The sequence below is a fragment of the Monopterus albus genome, unplaced genomic scaffold (assembly GCF_001952655.1).
Source record: "Monopterus albus unplaced genomic scaffold, M_albus_1.0 scaffold310.1, whole genome shotgun sequence".
Lineage (NCBI taxonomy): Eukaryota > Metazoa > Chordata > Actinopteri > Synbranchiformes > Synbranchidae > Monopterus > Monopterus albus.
This window is the reverse complement of record NW_018128190.1, coordinates 306,004-325,121: the sequence shown is the minus strand read 5'-3', so window position 1 is coordinate 325,121 and position 19,118 is coordinate 306,004. Positions and strand designations below refer to the sequence as shown.

The 19,118-nt window shown below is 38.6% G+C and overlaps 4 protein-coding genes across 10 annotated transcripts in view; all 4 read left to right on the top strand.

The window, feature by feature from the left end:
• The window catches only part of ecm1a (extracellular matrix protein 1a), a 2,414-nt gene extending 388 nt beyond the window's left edge, over nucleotides 1–2,026 (top strand). The window contains exons 2-4 of one of the 5 annotated variants that reach the window (XM_020623806.1): nucleotides 241–497; nucleotides 1,298–1,476; nucleotides 1,567–2,026. In XM_020623806.1, the coding sequence (XP_020479462.1) occupies nucleotides 241–497; nucleotides 1,298–1,429 (389 nt within the window). In that variant the 3' untranslated portion in view covers nucleotides 1,430–1,476; nucleotides 1,567–2,026. Of the gene's footprint in view, nucleotides 1–240; nucleotides 498–1,218; nucleotides 1,481–1,566 lie in introns of all 5 variants that reach the window. The other 4 variants (XM_020623805.1, XM_020623804.1, XM_020623803.1 and 1 more) reach the window with 4 other exon arrangements.
• A 711-nt stretch (nucleotides 2,027–2,737) lies between these two features.
• LOC109973925 (phosphatidylinositol 4-phosphate 5-kinase type-1 alpha-like) lies at nucleotides 2,738–11,449 on the top strand. 3 transcript variants are annotated; one of them, XM_020623824.1, is made up of 17 exons: nucleotides 2,740–2,914; nucleotides 3,283–3,432; nucleotides 3,988–4,028; nucleotides 4,220–4,254; nucleotides 4,433–4,513; nucleotides 4,838–4,968; nucleotides 5,146–5,263; nucleotides 5,555–5,707; nucleotides 5,979–6,278; nucleotides 6,475–6,677; nucleotides 6,800–6,883; nucleotides 7,294–7,342; nucleotides 7,427–7,511; nucleotides 7,593–7,748; nucleotides 7,911–8,133; nucleotides 9,187–9,274; nucleotides 9,373–11,448. In XM_020623824.1, the coding sequence occupies exons 5-17, from the start codon at nucleotides 4,442–4,444 to the stop codon at nucleotides 9,376–9,378; spliced, it is 1,668 nt and encodes a 555-aa protein (XP_020479480.1). In that variant the 5' UTR covers nucleotides 2,740–2,914; nucleotides 3,283–3,432; nucleotides 3,988–4,028; nucleotides 4,220–4,254; nucleotides 4,433–4,441; the 3' UTR covers nucleotides 9,379–11,448. The 3 variants fall into 3 exon arrangements, with proteins under 3 accessions (XP_020479478.1, XP_020479480.1, XP_020479481.1); XM_020623822.1 differs by lacking the exon at nucleotides 3,988–4,028 and having other exon boundaries at nucleotides 2,738–2,914; XM_020623825.1 differs by lacking the exon at nucleotides 2,740–2,914 and having other exon boundaries at nucleotides 3,356–3,432; nucleotides 9,373–11,449.
• A 410-nt stretch (nucleotides 11,450–11,859) lies between these two features.
• On the top strand, nucleotides 11,860–17,318 carry psmd4a (proteasome 26S subunit ubiquitin receptor, non-ATPase 4a). The gene is given in 11 exon segments (XM_020623794.1): nucleotides 11,860–11,965; nucleotides 12,619–12,759; nucleotides 14,450–14,564; nucleotides 14,712–14,798; nucleotides 14,946–15,014; nucleotides 15,161–15,376; nucleotides 16,051–16,097; nucleotides 16,099–16,151; nucleotides 16,266–16,397; nucleotides 16,506–16,558; nucleotides 16,997–17,318. Coding segments are annotated over 11 exon segments (1,110 nt in total). The 5' UTR covers nucleotides 11,860–11,939; the 3' UTR covers nucleotides 17,168–17,318.
• A 927-nt stretch (nucleotides 17,319–18,245) lies between these two features.
• znf687b (zinc finger protein 687b) overlaps nucleotides 18,246–19,118 on the top strand; it is an 8,107-nt gene continuing 7,234 nt past the window's right edge. Inside the window, 3 exon segments of the mRNA XM_020623793.1 lie at nucleotides 18,246–18,569; nucleotides 18,660–19,116; nucleotide 19,118. The exon segment at nucleotide 19,118 is cut by the window's right edge and continues 1,873 nt beyond it. Coding sequence (XP_020479449.1) covers nucleotides 18,530–18,569; nucleotides 18,660–19,116; nucleotide 19,118 — 498 coding nt within the window. The 5' untranslated portion in view covers nucleotides 18,246–18,529.

Here is a 19,118-nt window from a genome sequence, read left to right as displayed (position 1 = left end):
ATTTCTGCTTGATCAGTAAGTTTTCTTTCATGATCATTATTGTAATTTTATAATGACAAATATCTGAAGAGATGGGCAGTGCATGACGGAGCATGGTAGAGCATATTGGAGTAGGAAGAAGGAGTACTGGGTGGAGCAGAGTGCTAGCGCTACTTTAAGTTATATATTGTAGCTTTAATAATGTATTCTTCCATATACAGTACTGTTAACCTCTGTGTTGCTTTCTGTTTATTTTTACAGAGACCAACTACAACTTCCTCAATGAGCCTAACGTCCCTTTTCCACCTGCCCGTCCCACAGTTCGAAACCTCGCTGCTATTTGCCATTGTGGTCAGGGTCGTCCCAGATACCTAGCCAGTTTCTTCCCCAGCTCTGGTGCAAGCCACTTCCGCCGCCGTGGAAGTGCCATCAACCGTCTGGAGTCGTGGTACAGTTTGTGCTGTAGTGGACAGGTGGCACACTCGAGCAGTCAGATCCTCTGCTGCGCCCGACAAGCTGTGAGTCTCTGACAGTGTTTGTGTGCGTTTGGGGGAGAAATGGAAACAACCAATCCAAGGACAATTACAGACAGACACAACTGTGACTATGACAATAGACAGACCAGGTAACATTATACTGCACATGTTGAGGAGAGATCATTGTTATTGTTTATTAATAGTAAAATCAATATTTAAGGTGAGGAGACCTGACTGTTCTGTTTAGATGCATCAGTTTTTGCATATGTAATTGTAATAGTATGCTGCCATTTATTTCATATATACAAGTATACAGCACATTCCAATATAGGACATATCATACTCTCACAAAACCAACCACTTATCTGCTATAAACATATTTTGTATACATTTTTACATGCTGCACAAATGCACAATAACTAGTAGTTTAAAATTATTTTTTACATTTATAGCCTTATCATGTGCATGCTCATAAGCATAGATTAATGGTGACAAATAGAACCCTGGTGACTCAGAATCAGTATTAGTAGATAGTGAGATTTATAAACAAATGACAGTAAAAGCTAAAAATAAATAAAAGGAATTCCTGTGTTCCTATATTTTGTTTAACACAGAAAGGAAAAGTGGTCTACCACTGTCATATATTAATGAATAGATGTACAGTAACTGAATAAACAAAGGATGATGACAGTTTGTGAGGATGAAGTGTTCTTATAACTGGTGAACAGGGAGGTGAAATTTTGTAAGTATCTTTTTCTTACAGTGGCATCAAGCGCTGTCCCAGTTCTGTGTGGATGAATTTTCCGTCATGACTGTTCCGTATCTGTGTTGTGAGGCCAAAGGAGATGCGCGATGGATGTGCTTCAACAGCGAGCTGCCGAACCCAAACTACTACCCAGTACCAGACTACACTGCTCCAAAAGTTCCCCTGGAGCCAGGATTTACCTTCAACCCATATGCTTGCTAAAGGTTAAAGAAGAAAAACAACTGGACTGAAGGAGTTAATATGTCCAGAACCAATGTGGGCAAGTAAAAAACAAAAAACAAAACAAAACAAAACAGCCATTATTATATAAATATGCTGAGCTGACATTTTGTATTTTATCTGCAGGTCTTTGTCTCGGGTGCTCAGAAGAGGACAGGACATACTGGTTTTGATTATGCTGCATAAGGACATTAAAAGCAGCTCTTTATCTTAACACAGCTTTGTCATGACACCAGGAAACATATTCGTAACTGAGTCTGCATATGTTCATTTTCATGACTTCTGACAATTGTTAGAAAATTTGTGTTGAAATAAAGACTTACAAGTTATCTTATGCTTTCTGTCACTGAACAAGGCACTTGACATAACTTTGAAGCAACATCAGTCTGGCAGCTTCAAAAAAGAAAAAAAATATTGATATGTTATCAGATTAATCTATCTCTTCACCCCTGTAATAAAAAATGTACACATGTAATAAAATAAGTGCTCACTGTATGTCATATTAATTAGGTGTGTAACATCAAATTAATGATCAGTAACAAAGGTCTGAGTGTGCTGCCCAAACTGAATAGCCACGTGTCATAAGAGTCACAAATAAACTCTTTAAAACATCTCAACTCTGTCTGACTGAGTTGCATTATTGTACCTGTAGAGAGTCATTTTCTCCAGACCAGGACAACTATATTTCCTGCTCAGCTTCAAAGATAAAAGTGGAACATTTCACACTTAAATCAGTAGAAGCACAATGTATAAAATATAAAGAGCAGCTAAAAGTGTCAAGAGGTTACAGTTATATGGGTACGTAGTGTTACCTGGGAGAATTACAAGACAAAAGGCAGTTACAGCAAATATTGATTTGAGTTAGGCTTTTTATTTGCTGGTTTGTTTGTTTATTGCACTTTGTATGAATTTAATAGCATCAAGCTACCAATTCTTAGCTGGTCTATACTATACTGTGAAAACGCACACATCATTAATATATTTTCAACAGTAAATAGCCTTACAAATGAATATATTAACATTATTTTCTTTAGTTTGGTGTATTGTGTCATATTACTAAATATAGATAATAAACAATATATTTTGTATTAGGCATGGTATAGCCTGCATAGCCGTCTCTTGTAGCATGGTGGTTAAGGGGCCCGGGTTCGAATCAGGGTTAGGGTTAGAAAGGACATCCGGCGTAAAACACGTGCCAAACGTCAACATGCGAGTCGTCAGTGCGACGATTCGCTGTGGCGAACCCTAAAGTGACATTCATTCATGGTATAGCCTGCACAATAATTCTTAGGATACTGGTCAATTTTGGGAGGAAATCGCTTTATTCTGAAGGAGATTTTACCGGAAGTATTCTTGCTCCGCTAGGTACAGCAAAACCTAAAACTGTTGCTTCCGCATTGCATCCTTGTTTATAGGTTTTAGAGAAAACGGTGGAGAAAAGGAAACTGCGAGAACTCTATAACAAATTTTCCGAGTGAGTTGACTGTGTTATTCTTCAGTTATTATTGTGACTAGCTTAGCTTATTTTAGGTTAGGAACATTAAAGCAGAGTTATCAGCCAACTTAGCTTACTCGCCTCTACTTAAATGTCGCAACCCAGACATCTCGCTAGCTATTATTCTAGTCTGATACAACAAGCACTGGTCTTACCTGTCAATATAACTTTCGTCGGTTACATTTTTCAGCACACATTTAACACTAGTTGCCTTTAACCTTATAGTACATTTAATATGTTTAGATCAGCTCATCCATCCGCAGAGTAAATTAGGCTGTTATAAGTATCTGCCGCATGAAGTCATTTTAAGTATTTATTGTTGTTGAGCTACTTTTTTGTCCGCACAGGACCCTACCTACTTGAAGTTCTCATACTGAGAAACTAACAAATAGTAAATCAGGATCTAAGAGTTCACAACAAACAAGTGTGAGTCCAGTTTGTGGTCTGAATGGCAACAGCTGCAGAGGAGTCTCCAGGGCTTCAGGGCCACACCAGCAGTAAGTACTATTTTCTGGATTTTTGTACACTCAGTTGGTTAATTGAGAAAATAATCAGGAGTTTAATCCAAACTGAAAGTCATCACTAGTTACAGGTTTACATAAAACAGTTAAAACTTAGCTCCACTTCAATCAACTACAACAACAAAATGCTGTTTACACATCAGCGCATGATTGATAACAATCTAATGTTTTAACAGTCACAGGAGACATTTGTCTGCATAATGTGTGTTTTTCTTGACAAATCTTGAGCATTTTCACAGGCTGAAAAACTATTCAACTGACCTTACAAGTAAAACTGGTGGAGCTAACCTTTAATAATTTACATAATACAAAATCTAACTGAAAAGCAGGCAGTCATCACACTGTTATGTCATTTCACTTTTTAGTTTGTGTTCCTTAAAAGACAAATGTAAACGATTTAGGTTTAATATTGACTTTGAACTCCTGGAAACAGAACTTTTTACTATAGAGATTGGAACATTCAGTGGCCCTGCATAAACTCCATTTTATTATGATAGCATACTTATCTAATTCCTTTTATTGCACGCAAAGACCGCAGAGTCAGTTCTGGAGGAGACTCTCTTCTCTCAGAGGTAATGACCGAGGTGCATCTGCATGCTTGTGTCAGCACTCTGTTTTACATATTAGGGAATGATATGACCTAGTCAAGATGTGTTGTGTTGTGTTGTGTTTATTAATGCATCCAATGTGAGAATTGCATTTGTTTGGTTAACTAATTTCCTTTGATATTTGTGTATTTACTTGTATGTTCCCCCCCTTCTAGGTTTCACTGGGACTCGAAAAAATGTTTCTCCAGAGGTAAGAAATGTTTTGTTCCGAGAAAATGCGTAATCCACAGTTAGGAAATACACATTGGGTTCATCTTTGAACAGTTTGGAATGTAATCATATTTAGACGACACATCATTTTTTTTCCTTCCTCTTTGAAACATGATACATTGCAGTGTTATTGCAGTAAGTTAATTTCCTCTTGACAGAGTCCAAGCATGTCTCAGACCATGAAAAAAACTATTGGCCATCGTGGAACGGATCCCACTGGGGAGACAACTTATAAGAAGGTGGGAGATCAGCTGTCACTGACTGACATACATGCACATTCACTCAGAGCTGCTACTAATTATCTATTGATTATTATCTCATAATGTGCAAAGTATTTTCTCGATTAATCACAAAAATTTGAAAAATGTCAATCACAGTTGTTCGGAGGTCTGTTAATTTAAAGCATGCTCACTCACAAATCTGAAATTTGTATTTCATGCTGATGAGCAGTGCAATTCAAATGACATTGCACACTGAAAATGTTATTAGCCACTGTGATGTGATCTTCTTTTATTAATTCTAAACTATTTGCCACAGACACGTCATCTTTCTCTTTCTTCCAGACAACTTCATCTGCCCTGAAAGGTGCTATCCAGTTAGGTATCACACACACGGTGGGAAGCTTAAGCAGTAAACCCGAGAGAGACGTGCTGTTGCAGGATTTTGAAGAAGTGGAAAGCATCTTCTTCCCCAAGTGAGTCTTTAAACTGAGAATTAAGAATATGTTGAAAAGATGGTTAAATGCATGCTTTATCTTCAGCATCAGGATCTGTTGTCTGTACTACATTATTTATAATTTACATTATATATCATTTCCTTAACCTGTCTTGTATGTGATGTAATCCGCTACCGCTGTCTCTTTAACTGGCAGTGAGGGCAGCAACCTGACACCAGCTCACCACTATGGAGACTTCAGGTTCAAGACATATGCTCCACTCGCCTTTCGCTACTTCAGGGAGATGTTTGGCATCCAGCCTGGTGACTACATGGTATTCTTGTTTACTCAGCATCTGTTACACTCAGACAATGTGCAAAAGACTTAGCAGAACAGTAAAGTTTTGAAGAAGGACAAAGTGATGCGAACTGTGTCAAGAAATTGGTAATTGAGGAACTGGAAAGAGTAGAACTAGGGAAGTGTGAAATGATGGAGTGTTGACACACTAGAGGTGGAGCTGCTGATGATGTAAAAGCACAGCCAACTCTTTTTAACCCTGTTAATGTGTCTTGTAGTCTGGTTCTCTTATCACGTGTCTAACCACCTTGTTCTGGTGTGGTTACAGTATTCTCTGTGTAAGGATCCACTCATCGAGCTGTCAAACTCCGGGGCCAGTGGATCTCTCTTCTATGTTTCTAGTGATGATGAGTACATTATTAAAACAGTGCAGCACAAAGAGGCAGAATTTCTACAGAAACTGCTTCCTGGATACTTCATGGTAAGATCTGATGGGGGGCTTTATGTACAAGATGATGTCTGCAGAATACATGGAAATGCCAGTGTCCCATCCAATAAAACTATGAACTAACTGGGCATTTTTCAGTTTTCCGACATATTGTAACAAATAATTTGCATTGACAGATTACTTGTAATGAAAATAATTTGTTGCTACTTTAGTCAACTATTCATTTGAACTCACAGTTCATCTGGAAGTTGTATAATTGTGTTTTATTAATTTAAAAAATATTTTAATATTTAATCTCCTACAGAACCTGAACCAGAACAAGCGGACCCTGTTACCAAAGTTTTATGGACTCTACTGCGTGCAGGCAGGGGGTAAAAACATCCGTATTTTAGTCATGAACAATCTGCTCCCGAGTGCTGTACAAATGCACCTGAAGTATGATCTAAAGGGCTCCACCTATAAGAGACGGGCCTCAGTTAAAGAGAGGGAAAAGGCTGTGCCCACATACAAGGACCTGGATCTCATGCAGGACATGCCTGAAGGGGTGTTATTGGAGGGGGACAAGCACAATGCTGTTTGCAAGACCATCCAGAGAGACTGTCGGGTGAGAGCCATAGAAAATTGTCTGTCTAGACATGAGGCTATATGCATGACATTGTTGAATTCATTTAGACATTAAATTACCATAAATGCACATAGTCTGCCACTAGAAAACATCCAAACATTTCTCATGTGGTTTTCATTCTTGATTCATTCAGTCGCTGTTCTCATAGTATTTGTGTTCCTTGATTTCCATTCAGGTCTTAGAAAGTTTTAAGATTATGGACTACAGCCTTCTGATGGGAATCCACAATGTAGATCAGGCTTGTAGAGAGCAGGTCAGTGAAGAGGTGGTTGCAGGAGCTGTGGACCAGAAAAAGCCACATGGCCAGAAGTCCCTGTACAGCACTGCTATAGAGGCCATTCAGGCAGAGACAGACAGAATGGGATCACTGGACGACAAGTGAGTGGCCACTAAGTTGTCATGCATAAAGCAGCTTCCTTGTAACAGTTTGTGCCACCACAGTGAAGTATATATTGAATGACAGAGCACTAAACTATGCATTTTTTGGTTTTGTTTTACAGAACAGGAGGAATCCCGGCACGAAACTCGAAAGGCGAGAGGCTGCTGTTGTACATTGGTATCATTGACATTCTGCAGTCCTATAGGTGACCAGTATAAATGTTTGTATATCTACATTGTGCACTTCTCATTCAGTCAGTGACAGCTGCTTCAGCCCTCCTGCCACTACCCGCATTTTGGAATTGTTCAGCACCCAACACACAACATCTGTAGTTACATTTTTAAAATGGAAGAAAATAGCCTTAAGCTTAATAATATGCTGTAATGCCATTTATGTAGAGAGACTGCTTAAAATAGATCAGCAGTGCTAATGTGACTCCACTGCTCTTCCTGAGTCGGCACTAAGCTCCAGTTGTTCTATTAAAGCCGCACTGAAAAAGTTTAAAGTATGTGTCAGTTTGATGTTTGTGTTGTCAGTGGCTTATGTAAAAACCAAGTGTGTTTGATCATAAGATAAATAATCCAGTGGTGATGAGTAATCTGTGTTGATTTTCAGATTTATAAAGAAGCTTGAACATTCGTGGAAAGCTTTAGTTCATGATGGGGTAAGGTACTTGTACTCACCTCAGTTAAATGTGTTTTAGATTAAATAATACAGACATTAAATTGTAATCATTCCCTTTCTTCAGGACACTGTATCGGTACACAGACCAAGTTTCTATTCAGAGCGATTTCAGAAGTTCATGTGCAATACAGTCTTCAGGAAGAGCACATGTACGTAAGCAGTGTATGTGTGTAATAGTCTCATTTTCACTTTATGATCCCTCTATTAACACCTTTCTCTTTTGTATCTAGTAAAGCCCTCCCCATCTAAGAAACGCCGTGCAGCTAACCACGGTATTTTGAAAAAGATAGCTGGCACTGGGCCTCTTCTGTTGACCCCAACCAGCAGCAACAACCAGCAACATCAAGTCAGTTCTGAGACCAGAGAAGACACTGAAGGAGAAAATGGTAAGAACTGGAAAAAGGAGGACAGGGAGGATTCAGCTGTAGCATGGGAAACGAATAATGTTTACTGATGCCCACAAAGATTCAGCCTCCCAGTATGCATCAGCATGTGAAGTGCTTCTTTCATAGTACATTACTGACAGTTTTTCCACTCATTCCACTCAGTCGGGCAGTTAGGTCGTCCTGACTTCCTTTTAGAGACCTTACTACGCAGAAGCACTGATCGTAAAACTGCTGAAACCTCCTCCATGAACTCCTCCTCCTTGGGAACCCCTGCATTTGCTCCTACAAGCCAGCCTCCATCTCACTTTAAGGACAGCCAGAGGTCTGTGGGAACGGATTTAAACAACACATTGAGCTATGATCAGGATCACAGCACCTCCCAGGGGTAAGAGGAAAAGCACACGTGAAAATTAACTGAGTAAATGGATATAAAATTAGCTGAGTGTTGTCATAGATAATAGAAACCAGTTTGCTGACAGTAAACATTCACATTCAGGTGTATTTTCTTAAAATATGGCAGTGTTACTAGTCATCAGAATGACTGAATAATGTCTAATAACAGGTCTGTATGGCTCTTTGGTTCAGTGGTTATTGATCATTACACGTCCGTGCATATGGCAGTGGTGGGAACAACTGCTGAGCTTTGGACATCAAGCCCATTCAGTTTATTAGCTATACCTAGTTAAAACTAATAGTTAGTCTTGTTGGTTTAAATTGACTGGACAGAATACTAGAAACTAAACAGTTAACCCAAAAATAAACGGTAATTAAGGCAGAATATCTTGTAGGCATGCTAAATTAGACGGCATTTGTTTTTGTGAAGTTGTTGAACTTAAACAACTGGCAACAAGGTCCAAGCTTTTCATGTGATAAGCAATGACACTTAGGGAAAATTACAGCATTTAAGTGTAGTTTTTTTTTTTTTTAAATCAGACTTTTGCATTTTCTTTTTAATTCCTGTAATATCATTTCAAGAACTGGGTCAGGACCTAAGCCTCAGGTAGAACTTCCTTACAGCCTGTACACAATGTTTACATTTTATTCTTCTATTTCACTGGCAGACCTGTTGTACTGTAATTGGTGCACAGACTGGGAGTGGAGGACCTGCCCTGAGAGTGTGAGCTAAAGGCAAAAATGTCCCCTAACCAGAATCACAGGAAATTCAGCATGCACTCAGCTTGTAGAGAGATGTTTCTGTTTGTTTAGTCTAGTCTCACTGATATACATAGGGTGGACAAAATAATCGAAACACCTATCAGTATAACATTAGAAGAGAAACATCAGGAAACATGTTGTGAAAATTAAGCCTAAATTCCAGTTCTTTTTAAATAAATACTTGGTCATCTGTATTTTTTTTAACAAAATGCATATTCATTTGACCTGGTGTATCTTACTGTATATAAGCATAATTCACTTACACAACTGCTTTTGTTTTCAGAACACAGTTTGGGACTTCTGAAGAAGGCTTGGAGACTGAGGATATGTTCTCACTCAGTGACATAACTCCTAATACAAGCAAATGTTCTGTAAGTTGGCTTTCTCAAGTTTCTCTCTTTCTTTTACTTGGCACATTTTTACTTATACAGATTGGTTTTCTAATCCGATTAAATGTTGTGCTTTACAGGTGTGAAAAGAATGGGACTCAAATGAATGAGCTCAGAGGATGGTATGAGCGGGGTTGAAATATTAAAGTTATATTGTATTTCAGCAAGACTGAGTAAGTTATTAAGTGTTTTTTGTTGTTCTTTTTGCACGTTGATTTTCAAATCTCAAAGGGGTTTGATTGTAAATGGGTGGTTGCGTTCAGACCCTAGTAACTGTGGGTACATGAATGCTGTGGTTATTGAACACTATTAGTCATCTCAAATGAATGCTTGCAGTCACAACTACAGATTGTTTTTGGCACTGATGTGCTCAACTAAGCCAGCAGTCTGTGATGAGTGTAACTTGAGGACTTTGCCATAGCAAAGCAAAATGTTTTCATTGAAGCAAAGTTATTTCATATTCATTGTCTCCTTTTTTTGTTTACCAAAATGCTGTAGCACATCCTCATGCACACTTGGCTCTGCAAATGTGTAGTATCTAGAGTGCTGTTGCTGCTACACATTTGACTGAGATGCTTTATATTATATTACTTGGATTGGATTTGTTTTTTTTTTTAAGAAATTACAGTTTTCCTACATGACAAGCTGCAGCTTTTTAAGCCTACTCTAAATACAAACACTGCTAGAAAAAGACGCTCTAATGAACCAGTACTACTGCAGAGACTGTGAATCCCAAATACCCTCATGTTCAGGTCAAAGTGTTATTTTAAAAGGATTTTTTAAAAAATACTTATACACTGTATGATCTGATATCAGATTTAGGTTTAGAGTGAAAGTTGGCTTATAACCAAATGTGATACTCAGTTGTGGGCAAAGCACCACAGCAAACCTGGGGCCTGTCTCATGAATTCAGTGAGTTAGTCATCAAAGTATGTAGTTAACCGTGTCTTTTCAATGTCACAGGGAGACCCAGACTTTCAGTTATTACTATGGTAACTAATGTCCCTGACCAAAACTGCAGTTTCCCCGTGGAGATAAGCATTTTCAGCCTATCTCTTATCAAATTCACTTTTTTATTTGAATAACAAAGATGTGTGAGCTTTGTGAGACAAGTTATTCAGAATTGCCAGTGTTAAGTGTAGTGAAGCTGATAAAAAGACATTTTTGAGACAGGCCCCAGCTGTAGTATAGTTCCTATATTTTTATGAGAAAACATGATGTTGGCTACCTGGTGTGTGGAGGTCACCGTTTGTCTACTTTTTGTTAACTAAAACTTGTAGATGTTGTATCAGAGGCTTCACTGTAGTTGGATTTAGCTCTCAGAATGGGTATTTAGTGTTTTACTTTGATGTTATCATTGGTTATCTTTAGCTTGCCAAGTGTAACTGAATTGTTAGATATTTAAAAATGCAGAAATGTATTAGACTACATTTTCAGTACACCAGCATACAAGATCTGTGATTTGAGAGATACTTAAAATATGCAACAAAATTCTTTGGTTACACATATGCATATGTGTGAATGAATGGACTGTGCAGTACATAAAGTGAGTCAACAATTTTCCAGCCAAGATATGATGAATGAGCATCATTTAGGCATAATATTTAGAGGTTATTTTATTCTGTTGACTGTTCAAACTATCAGACAATGATCTGTCCGAATATTAAAAGTGATGCTACCTTATTGTGACAACTCCAAAGCAGTTACACACACACACACAGCCTGTGGACCAAACATGTAAATAGTCATATTTATTAAAATATTTATTACCGTTTGTATTTTCAAAATGATTGTTAATGAATTGAAAGTGTGCCTTTCCTTTGCACAACAAATCTTTGTCTAAGTGTAAGAACTTCAGATGATTTTGGTTGTTAGGTTATCATAACAACTGTTAAATCATCCTTTATTTTTGTGTATAATTTTTCTTCATTTGCTTCTGAACTGTATGAGAGCACATCTGTATTCAGTGACTTTTCACTGAATATTTACTGGGTTTTTCTCTCTTTTGGGGATTTCATAATTTTGTACCCAAAGTTATTAAAGAAAAAAAATGTTGCATTTGCTTTTTACTTTTTATGTGTTTGGTGATAGGGCAATACATGCTGTTACACAATTTTAATTTGTTAACCATCAGGCATTTTTACTGCTACTAATGTGGCTGATATCCCTTTTATATTTTTTGTGTATTACACTCTTGCAGTGTCGTAGAATAATAAACATGATTTATTTATGGAAATGTATTTTATTTTTATATTGGAAAGATGAAGTGTAGTGGTTAGTCAGATATTGAAATTACAGGATTAACCAAAAACATACACACCAGTCTGACTTCTTAATTAATTTTACAGAAGATATGAATATAAATCTATATAAAATTACATATAGTCTACAATGACAGAGGATTTATCGTCCCATTTGAGAAGACTGTATCCGCATAGATTATGTGATTGAATATTCTGGGAAAAATAGTAAGAGGACCTTGATCTGAGAGATATTATTTCCACCTTATTCCACTACATCCTATGCTATTCGTTGACTAATTACGTGTTTACAAAACGTGGCCAATCATATTTCTCTTTGTTCAGCGTGTATCCAATAGTCTGTGAGCTTGTTAGGTCACGACAGAGAGAAACAAGAAGCTTCCAAAATGGTGCTGGAAAGTACTATGGTCTGGTAAGAACTTGTGTTAACCTAAATAAAAAGGCTTTTTATGATGTTATTAATCTGTTTACGGGTCATATGTAGACACGGTGGATGACTGCTCAATGAGGTAGTTTATAAACTAGAATTTGGAAGTAATTTCTGATTCAGATGGACTGATCATTGAAGGTTGACAGCCAGCTAACGCAGTGTTGACTGGCTGAGTCATTGTAGCTAAACTTAACTTAGATTTGACTTCTTATTAAAGTATTTGTTTATCTATATCACACATTGCCATATTTATAAGTGCCGTTATTCGCAGTTTTGTGTTCCTTGTCAAAATTATGAGCTGACAACTTAATTAGATATAGTTTCTCCCAGCGACATATGTAATGGTACTACCTGCTAACGTTAGCAAGTAGTGCTAATACTGTTTTTTATTTTTTATTTTAATAGTTTATCGCTTTCTTATATTGTAACAGCTTTTCAGTGTTGGCTAGTTTACTAGCTTCTTCCCCACTGAAGAACACATACCTATCCACAAGAAGGTGATGGTGAAGAGGAATTGAGATGCATTGTAAACTAGCTACTTGGCCTAATTCTATCTTGGTTTATACGAGATTGGCCTTTCAAATGCTAAGGTTAGCTAATATCAGAGCCGCGTTAAACTAATGTTTCCCCCTCAGTGTGGACAACAGCGAATACATGAGAAATGGAGACTTTCTACCTACAAGGCTACAGGCTCAGCAGGATGCTGCCAACATCGTTTGCCATTCCAAAACACGCAGCAATCCAGAAAACAACGTGGGCCTCATCACTATGGCAAAGTAAGCATTTTTTTTCTTTTTAAACCAAGACGTTTTGATAATTGATATACAGTTGAAGTCATAGGTTTACATACACTTAGGCTGAAGTCATGAAAACATTTTTTTTAACCACTTCACATGTCATTAACAAAATCTCTTTCTGGCAAATTGGTTAGGACATGTGCTTTATGCATGGCGCAAGTAACTTCTTCAACAGTTGTTTACAGATGGATTAATTCACTATATCACAATTCCAGTGGGTCAAAGATTTACATACACCCAGTTTAAACAGACTGGAAAATTCCAGAAAATGACATGGTTTATAAGCTTCTGATAGGTTAATTGATATCATTTGAGTCAATGGGAGGTGCACCTGTGGATGTATTTTAAGGGATACCTTCAAACTCAGTATCTCTTTGTTTGACATCATGGGAAAATCAAAAGAAATCAGCCAAGACCAAACCATCGCTTTGCGGACCTCCACGAGTCTTGTTCATCCTTGGGAGTGATTTCCAAACACCTGAAGGTACCACGTTCATCTGTACCAACAATACTACGCGAGTATAAACACCATGGGAAAACAGCCGTCATACTGCTCAGAAAGGAGACTTGATCTGTCTCCTAGAGATGAGCATACTTTGGTCTGAACAGGATAAATCAATCATCAAACATACTTCCAAAGTTGTGGCAAAATGGCTTAAGCACAACAAAGTCTAAGTATTGGAGTGGTCATCACAAACCCCCGCCCTCAATCCAATAGAAAATTTGTGGGCAGAACTGTTTGAGCAAGGAGGCCTACAAACCTGACTCACTTCCACCAGTTTTGTCAGGAGGAATGGGCTAAAATTTCAGTAACTTAATGTAAGAAGCTTGTGGAAGGCATCCTGAAATATTTGACCCAAGTTAAACAATTTAAAGGCAATGCTACCACGTACTAACCGAATGTATATAAACTTCTGACTCACTAGGAATGTAATGAAAGAAAGAAAAGCTGAAATAAATCCTTTTCTCTGCTATTATTCTGACATTTCACATTCTTAAGATAAAGTAGTGATCCTAACTGACATAATACAAGGAATGTTTATAGGATTAAATGTCAGGAGTTGTGAAAAACTGAGTTTAAATATATTTGGCTATGGTGTATATAAACTTCTGACTTCAACTGTAAAGACTCTGACAACAATTGGCATAGGCACATCTTGAATAGAGTATCTGAAAGGCATTTCAGTTTTTTCTTTATCTGTACAACTACTTTGCACTAAGTGCTAAACAATATACACAGATTTTCCTTGTAGCTATACATTTGGGGCTCCACCTACAGTAACAGTTATTTTCATTGTTGATTAGTGTTTATTTTTGTAGATTTATCATTTTTTTCTGCTAAATATCAGAAAATGGTGAGTAATGCATCTTGTAATTTGCTGAAGACCAAAGTAACACTTTCATGTCCTTTTTGTCTGACAAACTGTCTAAAATCCACAGCTGAACTTGCATGAGAAATAAAATTATCCAATCCACATATCTGAGAAGTTAGAAACAGCAGTTCTTTTACCTTTTTGCTTTAAAACTGGCTGAAACTATATTTGATTATCAGAATAGTTGCCACTTAATTTTAGATCAACTATTCATTGTAGCTCTAAATGCAGTGTATGTTTAGTTGTACATGGTTGATGATGATGGACTGTGGATGTTTCATTATGTTTTCATGCAGTAACTGTGAGGTCCTGACCACACTGACACCAGATACTGGCCGTATCCTGTCCAAACTTCATGCTGTGCAACCCAGAGGGAAGATCTCCTTCTGTACGGGCATCAGAGTCGCTCAGGTGTGTAATTTGTTTCTGATTTTAATACATTGTTTTAAATTTAAAGCAAGGATTCCACCTAATGACTACTCAATTGGTAAATAATAGGTTTTGCTTTCTGCAGCAGCAGTTTTTGAGTGGCCTTTTAAAAATGTTTTTCCCGTGTAGCTGGCCCTAAAGCACAGACAAGGAAAAAACCACAAGATGAGGATCATTGCCTTTGTTGGGAGTCCTGTGGAGGATAATGAAAAAGATGTGAGTTTGAAATTTTGTATCACATATGCCAAACCCTCAGAGAGAGAGAGAGGTTTTGACTGATGCTACAGAATAGATTTGACACACGCACACACTCTAATACAATATATCACTGTTAATGTGTTTGTCTTCCTGCTTCTTGTACAGCTTGTCAAGTTGGCAAAGCGCTTGAAAAAGGAGAAAGTGAATGTGGATATTATTAATTTTGGAGAAGAGGTGAGGAATTCTTGGTTTAGTTTCCATTGTATTGCTGCAAGTTAAAGTATCATATTGTTGTTCTCTTGGATTGTATTTTCTGGCACTTTTTCTTGGTTATGAATGGAGTTCTCAGTTCTCCGCAACCTCATTCTGTGTTTATTTAGGAGGTGAACACAGAAAAGCTGACCGCTTTTATAAATACTCTAAATGGGAAGGAGGGGACTGGCTCCCACCTGGTCACAGTCCCTCCAGGGCCCAGTCTGGCTGATGCGCTGCTCTCCTCGCCCATCCTGGCCGGTGAAGGAGGTTCTATGATGGGTCTTGGTGCCAGCGACTTTGAGTTTGGCGTGGATCCCAATGCTGATCCAGAGCTGGCACTGGTAAGCAATATAAGGTTGTGTGTAAAATGCTTGGTAATTTATCACTTAGGAATTGATTTAAGAGAGAACGATCTTTTCAAGGAAGCATGCCTATTTAATTATGAGAGCACCAGAAGTGGTGAAAACATAGCACTTATTATTGCCTCATGATAAATACTAGTTATGCAAACAAAGGTAAGACTCGAATCTCTATCCAGTGCTCCATTCAAGATGTGCCTATGCTAACACCAGTGTGTGAGAAATTAGTTACATAGCAAATACATGTGTATCAGCTCCTTGGAACCAGTCTGATCCACAGGTAGAAAAGGTAGAAAGCAAAGTTGATATGACACCACAAAGAGGGTTTGACAAAGACAGTGATAGGCTGTGAGCTTCCTTGAGACAGGGCATTCATTGGTTTTATTAATTATTAATTGGTAGTTGTGCCTTAGGTTTTTTTGTCTGAAATGGGAATTCTCAATAGATATTGGCACTGAGTTTTGCACCAACTATTTTTCTGCATTAGAATTTGAGCAATATCTCTTTTTTCCTTTTGTAACTTGTCCTTGTGTCATATATATATTGGGTGTCTTCAGAATGTACCATCCCATACTCTTAGTGTGATGATCTTATTCAGTTCTCAAGTACTCTAACTTTGTCTGATTTTTCATTGTGCTGTTTGTGTGCACTTTTAGGCCCTGCGTGTATCGATGGAGGAGCAGCGACAGAGGCAGGGGGAAGAAGGCCGCCGCTGCCTCTGTAGCCGAGGCAGGCATGCCCACACCCAGTGCAGATGGTAACTGGAGGATTGACAAATGCTGATTTTGCTTATGAAACAGCACTGATTATAATAATTGTTAGGATTTGATAGAATGAGTTGGTCTGTTACTTAGTTTAGATTTTCTCACAGAATCAGAGGAGGCCTTATTGAAGATGTCTGTATCTCAGCCTGAGAGTGGTGCAGCAGTGCTTCCTGACTTCAGCAGCATGACAGAGGAGGAGCAGATAGCTTATGCCATGCAGATGTCTCTTGCTGGTGGAGGTGAGTTCACTTTGATTGTAATACAAATTTATGCTCTTGCTGATTTATTTTATTTGCTGATATGTCTGTTAAAATAAGTGATATGGCCTTTTTTCTCTCTGTAAACAGAGTATGGAGAAATAGACACAGGAGCCCCCATGGACACCGCAGAATCAGCCAAGGTGAATTGTCATATGTTTTAAATGAAATTGTGTAGCAGTTCTTAAATGGGGCTCCACTGGTTCTTGTGTACCGTGGGGGTGGGGGTGGGGGTGCACAATATGTAGCACAAGCTACAAAACCGTAGAGGAAAATATTAAAAGGTAGTTACAACTACTAGAGTGGAAGTTGGTTAGAAACCTCTAATCACTGAGCTTTAAATTATGTGGTATGCCACTAATGGGCAGTGAAAGCCAAATAATACTTGGTAGGTAATAAAATATACCTCAGCTGCTCTGCGCACATCACATACAAGATACAGTTATAATTTGGGGGTATATCATGAAAAATGTGCTAATATCATACATACACACACATCCTGGACCTATTGGATTTTAAAACCACCCAAATGAAGGCTTAACCAAACCTAGTAAACTGTATCCTGTATTGTAATTAAATAGGAGGAAGATGACTATGATGTGATGCAAGACCCAGAGTTCCTTCAGAGTGTCTTGGAAAACCTGCCTGGTGTTGACCCAAACAACGAGGCCATACGCAATGCCATGGGTTCCTTGGCTTCTCAGATGGGGAACAAGCCAGATGGCAAAAAAGAAGAAGAGAAGAAAAAATGAGAAACAGCAGAGATGGACAAACTTCAGACACTGACTAGAAAATAATGAACAATTGCAGACTAATATACAAGATTGCTGATGCATTGCCCTGCATGACAGCACTCTGATAGTCCTTTTCTGTCAAGACACACAAAAGCCCCAACATAGAAGAGAAAAAAAAACCTACCGTACTGAATGACTTTTAGTGTATCATTTGACAGACCAGTAACATAAATTTATATCATCTCAAAAATTAAATATTGGCCTATTCTTGAACTGCCTTGTGCAGTCTAGACCATGCATTTCTCTACATTGTATTATCACTGATAATTGACCCACCACAGGAGAGAAGAATTTATGTTGACAGGTATTTAAACTGAACAGTTAGCTGCACTCCTGTCATGCATTTGTGTTTTTTGCAATAAAAGCATTGTGTAAGTATGTTGCCTTTGAGTGTTTGTTACCTTGTAAACCTCGTATTGTTTACAGGGCTATATGTAAATTGGGATAACAAATGTGTGATCATAGCAAATAACCGGTTTGTGCAAAATCAGGAGTAAAATTTGAAAAGGCATCGCAGGATGTTAAGTGGTATGATGGGACTGATGGATATTTTATGTAATTTCCAGCAGAAATAAATATACGTGTCGTTTGCAGCATCCTCCATGCATTTTTCCAGGCTATCACAGCTTGATAGGATGTCTCGGGTCACGTGACGGGAAGAAGAGCATTTTCAGCTGAAAACGAGCTAGGATAGTCGGGAATCGCATATCCAGGTAAACACTCAAAATACATGAAATAGTAAACCAAAATCCATTTCCCACCAATCCTGTTATGTGACACCGTCGACCCTACGATCACCGAGTTGTTATTATTGTCAAACCAAAGCTACGCAAACTGCTCAGTTGTCCTTTAACGGCGAGCGCTAGCTGGTTAGCTAAATGACCCCTCTCTGTCTTGGCTGGAGCTCAGCGGCCAGCTAGCCATCCTCAGTCGGGAAGGAATATCGTTAGCTCAAAATAACCAAGGTCGCTCCTACAAACACTGCACCGATTGAACCTTTTCTCAAATGGTCACTGGTGCAAAGCTTTGCATGCATTAAACTAATTATTAAAGCATCAGTTCCCATTCATAGCAAATTAGTGTTGAAGATGTTACCTGAGACGGGTTTTGTTGCAGAAACGCCGTCGCTAGAGCACTAGCTGGCTAACAGGATTGATAGTGCGGGATCCTTATAGCTTAGCTAGCTTCCCAGATAACAATCTAACCTGCTGTAGCTTTTCAGTTTGTGTCAAACGAATGTGCATGCAAGAAATCTTATGCGCGGAGTGTATCTCAAAAATACACAAATTTTAACTTAGCATTAAGGAGTTAAAATTTTGCATGCTGAGGTTTTGTAGCGTGCATTATGCTGCGAGGCAGAGTAAGGGCTGATGGACTACAGCACAGGCAGATTCATGCTAGTGTATTTTGTTGCTTTCCTATACTTAATCTGTAAATGTATGTTTTACAGGAGTTATTCCCGGTATGGGGGACATGAAGACCCCAGATTTTGATGACCTGTTGGCAGCATTTGACATTCCTGACATAGATGCTAAAGAGGCCATCCAGTCTGCCCCAGACGAGGCTGAGGGACCCCATGGAGCTACAGGCGCACCTCTGGGGAAGCCGGATAGCGTGGTGGGCGTTGGGTCATCCTTAAGACCGTCAAGCCCCTCAGATCCCCAGGCTGACACCTCAATTGTTAGTGTGATTGTGAAGAATAAAGTACGCCTTGAGAGCGTAGATGAAGGGGAGGGGGAGACAGACCAGGATCCTATTGATGTGATTGCAGGGGTAGATGTGGGTCCTAGGCTAGGTGCATGTGCCCCTGGAATGGCTGAATCGGAGGCTCTCAACCACAATGGTTTTGGGGGGTCTGGTGTCTCCACACCCCTTTCCCTCAGCCAGGGCCAATCTAACGGAGCGTCGT

Excerpts from the sequence above, each read along its gene's own strand:
- LOC109973925 (XM_020623822.1), top strand. The coding sequence starts at position 3,384 with ATGGCAACAGCTGCAGAGGAGTCTCCAGGGCTTCAGGGCCACACCAGC. Across the intron at positions 6,884-7,293 it reads GACATTCTGCAGTCCTATAG|ATTTATAAAGAAGCTTGAAC; the intron begins GTGACCAGTATA and ends GTTGATTTTCAG. Across the intron at positions 7,749-7,910 it reads AGACACTGAAGGAGAAAATG|TCGGGCAGTTAGGTCGTCCT; the intron begins GTAAGAACTGGA and ends CATTCCACTCAG.